The sequence below is a fragment of the Lygodium microphyllum genome, chromosome 5 (assembly GCF_053477565.2).
Source record: "Lygodium microphyllum isolate KBCC chromosome 5, Lygodium_microphyllum_v1.1.10, whole genome shotgun sequence".
Lineage (NCBI taxonomy): Eukaryota > Viridiplantae > Streptophyta > Polypodiopsida > Schizaeales > Lygodiaceae > Lygodium > Lygodium microphyllum.
The window spans coordinates 102,936,835-102,941,691 of NC_141139.1; the positions used below are offsets into that span (position 1 = coordinate 102,936,835).

Here is a 4,857-nt window from a genome sequence, read left to right on the forward strand (position 1 = left end):
TATGCCTCGTTTTTGTTGTAGTGAAGCATTATGTAATTGTGAATTTCTCAAGCAATCAACACCCCAAAGTTGGTCCCTAGGGTTTACTTCGTAGGATCCCATTGGTACATGTATCATCTCACTATTACACATCTCATCCATGTTAGCGAACCTTGTGGGCTCGACTAAAGGGCCCATCTCTCTAAATTTGGTCGTCTTGGTCGGTGAGGCAATAGACTATATGACATACCGCCAGGCTAATGAAGTAGACCGATAATAACGAATATGTGGCTTTAATCATGGCATGTTTAACACGTCATTCTAATCTTCTCTTTGCTCCCCGTATCAAAAACATCTCACATTACCCCAGCTGGGGTTGGGGCAAGCGCACAGTCACAACTCACAAAATCATCCATCCCTCTAACAGTTGCCCTGCGCGACATCCAATGCGGTACGTAGTGCATACATTAATATCCGGAAAGTTGTGGCGGTCGTTGGTTTGGACTAATTTGGGTGGGCAAGAGCAGAACGTGCTGTGTCGGGCCAGCGACAACGATAGGGCAATGGATTGGTAGGCTGCAGGTTGCAGCGAGTATTAGGTAATGATAAATTTGTCAGACAATCAGCTCGACAGAGTGGGGCCGCCTCTTAGACTCTAGCGGCCACATGCAGCGTCTCGGTATGACATCTCATCCGTGTAACCGTGTTACCTAACCTTGTTTGGAGGGCCCAGCTGCTTCAGCTCTTTCGGCTGTATGATCGGTGAGCCAACGAACTATATAATATACCCCCGCAGGCTCAAGTAGGCAGAGGGAAGCAGCAATCTGTACTCATAAATCTTCTTTTTCCTCTCTCGATTGACGCCTGCAACATGGCTGCGCCAGCTGCCGTTCCATCCTCTTCCACGACCACCTATTCTCCGGGACAGCAGCTGCAGCCCGTTATTTGTAAGGCAATGATCTGAGGCATAGCAGTCTTGTTGTGTCTGGCCACAGCTAATGTAGTTATGAATGTAGGCATAGTGCCAGTGAGTGCATCCTACTACGGCGGCGGGCCGTTGAAAGAGAGCGGCTGGAGCAACGCTCATGCCACCTTTTACGGCGGAAGCGACGCCTCGGGCACAATGGGTACGTTGGTGTCTCAATCCTAATTGTAAAAGAAAGGCCGCATGCGGGCATGCCTCGTGGGAGCCGCTTTTTGACTACGGATAATAAGTGATTGCTCGGCTTGCTGACGTTGATACTATTGTCGATGATCGTGACACTGCAGGCGGCGCTTGCGGCTACGGCGACCTCTACTCCTCCGGCTACGGCACCAACACGGCGGCCCTGAGCACGGCGCTCTTCAACGGCGGGCTGAGCTGCGGTGCCTGCTTCGAGATCAGGTGCGATGCCCAGGCGGACCCCAAATGGTGCCTTGGTGGATCATCGTCCGTGTTGGTTACGGCCACCAATTTCTGCCCGCCCAACCCAGCGCAGTCCAACACCGATGGCGGATGGTGCAATCCCCCTCTCCAGCACTTCGACATGGCACAGCCGGCCTTCGAGAAGATCGGGGTCTATAAGGGAGGCGTCGTGCCGGTGCTCTACAGAAGGTATCTACAGCGCCATTCCTGTCTCTATCTAACAATAATTCTGTGCATTTTCTGCTCGGCGCTAACTATCGTAAAATCGCTTCACCGTCCTCGTCATCATCATCATCATGCATACGTATATATGTATATGTAATTTAAGTTGTTGAATGATACGTTTCAGGGTGCCCTGCGAGAAGAGAGGCGGCATTCACTTTACTCTCAACGGCCACGCCTACTTCAACCTCGTCCTCATTACCAACGTGGGAGGTGCGGGCGACATCCGCGCGGTGTCCGTCAAGGGCTCCCGCACCGGCTGGCAGCCCATGACACGCAACTGGGGCCAGAACTGGCAGAGCAACGCCAACCTGGGCGGCCAGAGCCTGTCCTTCCAGGTCACCACCAGCGACGGCCGCACCCTCACCTCCTACGACGCTGCACCCGCCAACTGGCAGTTCGGACAGACGTTCTCTGGCGAGCAGTTCGACTGATGGACACCGCAGTCGTCGTCTTGCGGCGGCTGCCATCTACCGCCTACTTGTGATTAGCTTTTCAATAGTCTCGTAGTCCATCAGGTATCCCGCAGGCAGAAACAGCCCCAATGAAGCCGTTACTCCATTAGCGAGCTGCTGTACTGACCGCCGGTACAGCCCCAGCGCAATATTCTTCACCTACTTCCATCCTCGACGTCTCTGGCCTCCGGCAAGAATATGCAGTCACGTCATGGTTTGCGTGCCGAAGGTCGATTAGACTCTGCCTACATACTAGTGTACAAACGACTACTTGATCCGTCTACGTGTCGGCATAAGCGTGCCTGCCCAGCTTATCGTAGTTAGCGTCCTTTCTCAGAAATCGCCTTTCCTGTCGATTCCTCTAGGCCGCAGCTGACAAATGAGGACCGTGAGCATACAATTTTTAAAGGAGCCTCAGGAGTCCTGGGATCAGCTCGCCTAGAGCCGTTCTTCATCTTCCTCTGGCATCGGCTCCACTTCGCCTGTTGATACTGGCGTTGCAAGGCTAGTCACAGCCCCGGGGCCTTCACAGACAAAAAAACACAAAGTTTTCCATAATCTAAGAAGGCCCCAAACCACCTTTTCATTACAAAGTTAGGAAGGCACTGTTGCTCTTCCTTTGGAGTCCTCTTTTTGGCTTCCCCAACGATGCAAGAGGAATCAGCATCCCTTTTTCTTTTTAAAAAATTTGAAGACAAGGTCTCCTTTTAAACTTTTAAAGAGAAGTGTATGTTTTTTTATGTATATTCCACACGGTTTGCGAATACACTATCGCAAGCATAGTATTTCCACACTTCGAAATTTTATACATTGTTCCATATCCTACCATCATCTATGAATTTAGAAACATCAAATTTAGTATGCATGTTCTCGCATTAGTAAGTCATGTCACACGATCTAGGCCTTCTTTGTTCAAAAGCACTTCAGATTTAATGAATAGGATTGTGCTTAATATTCTTGCATCAGTAAGCCATGTCACGAGACCTAGGTCTCTTTATTCGTTAAGATTTAGAAATTCAATGTCCATTACAATTGAAGAACTCTATAAAACAACAAACTTGTCTGCATATAATCATCGCGAACAACACGTATAAATCACCTTTGAGAAACAGCACGTATAAATCACCTTTGAAATATTTTCTTTCCCACATGCATTGTTGCACACTTTTAAATAAAAAATGCAAAATCGTGTTACCGTTAAAAGTTAGAGCATTAAGTAGAAGGTGGATGCCTCACTTATTAAAGTGCAATCCACACTTTCAATTATGTCTACATCCTTCAAAGGACTGGTCTCTCTTTGTACCTCTCTCTTTCCACTTGCTTTCATCATATATGCGCAAACATGAATTCCAATTTCCACATCTACTCCATGTCATCTATATCTGAAGGACTGGTCTCTCTTTGTACCTCTCTCTTTCGCTTTCAGCATATATGCGCAAACACGAATTCCAATTTCCACATCTACTCCATGTCATCTATATCTATACGCCTGTCTTATTTTCCCCACACAACCATCTAGTGTTATCACATCTATAGCTACATTCATCTTTTTTTTTCACATGTTTTGGGGAGGAGTTTCTTGTAATGAATATAGGGCTCATCTAGCATCCACCATTATTGGGCTATAGAATTCAATAACTTGAAATAGGCACCTTAATTATATTTATTTCAAATTGAAAATTGCTAGAGCAACATCATGAGATCCAAAAGGAACAGAATAACAATCTAAAGTCTACCAATTTTGATTTATTTCAAAATTTTAAAAAAGGAAATTCAAATGGAAAAGAATACCAATCAAAACAATACATGGAGATTAGAACTTAAATTTCCAAGTCCATCTCCACTCTTGTTTATACATTCTCATTCACTAATTACAACACATGTGTGTGTGTGTTTGTTTACAGAGAGAGAGAGAGAGAGAGAGAGAGAGAGAGAGAGAGAGAGAGAGAGATGCCCATAGTCCCATAAATACCTCTTGTTGCCATGGGATAAACCAACAAATAGTCCGAGGCATAGAAAAAGTAGTAGTAGAAACCACATATGATATGGCCATCCACAACATCAACAACTTTCTTAACATAAGTAGTATCCATTAGTAATACTTTTTCTAAAATTTGCACTATTAATCCTTAGTTAGCCAGACCATTGATACCTTCCACCTCAATGCAATGACATTCTTATGCATTTTCACAAAACTATTGTTACAAAAACACAAAGTTTTCCATAATCTAAGAAGATCCAAACCAGCTTTTCATTACAATGTTAGGAAGGCACTGTTACCCTTCGTTTGGAGTCCTCTTTCTGGCTCTCCCAACGATGAAAGAGGAATCAATATCCCTTTTTCTTTTTAAAAAAATTTAAGACAAGGTCTCTCTCCTTTTAAACTTTTAAAGAGAAGTGTATGGTTTTTTCATGTATATTCCACATGCTTTGTGAATACAGTACCACAAGCATGGTATTTTAACACTACTCAAAATTTTATACATTGTTCCATTTCCTACCATCATCTTTGAATTTAGAAACATCAAATTTAGTATGCATGTTCTTGCATTAGTAAGCCATGTCACAAGATCTAGGCTTTCCTTGTTCAAAAGCACTTCAGATTTAATGAGTAGGATTACGTTGAATATTCTTGCATCAGTAAGCCATGTCACGAGACCTAGGTCTCTTTATTCATTCGGATTAAGAAATTCAATGTTCATTACAATTGAAGAACTTTGTAAAATAGCAAACTTGTCTCCATATAGTCATCACGAACAACATGTATAAATCACCCTTGAAATATTTTATTTCCCA

The 4,857-nt window shown here is 44.5% G+C and overlaps 1 protein-coding gene across 1 annotated transcript; it reads left to right on the plus strand.

Moving 5' to 3' along the window:
- The first annotated feature begins 793 nt into the window (after positions 1-793).
- LOC148036220 (expansin-A10-like) lies at positions 794-2,620 on the plus strand. The gene is made up of 4 exons (XM_087678216.1): positions 794-926; positions 996-1,106; positions 1,249-1,573; positions 1,734-2,620. The coding sequence occupies exons 1-4, from the start codon at positions 851-853 to the stop codon at positions 2,038-2,040; spliced, it is 819 nt and encodes a 272-aa protein (XP_087534342.1). The 5' UTR covers positions 794-850; the 3' UTR covers positions 2,041-2,620.
- Positions 2,621-4,857: the final 2,237 nt, after the last annotated feature.

What these genes read in the sequence shown, in the direction of transcription:
- LOC148036220 (XM_087678216.1), top strand. Translation starts at nt 851, where the DNA reads ATGGCTGCGCCAGCTGCCGTTCCATCCTCTTCCACGACCACCTATTCT. An exon ending in GCAGCTGCAGCCCGTTATTT is followed by an intron (nt 927 to 995) that starts GTAAGGCAATGA and finishes TTATGAATGTAG; the next exon opens with GCATAGTGCCAGTGAGTGCA. An exon ending in CGACGCCTCGGGCACAATGG is followed by an intron (nt 1,107 to 1,248) that starts GTACGTTGGTGT and finishes GTGACACTGCAG; the next exon opens with GCGGCGCTTGCGGCTACGGC.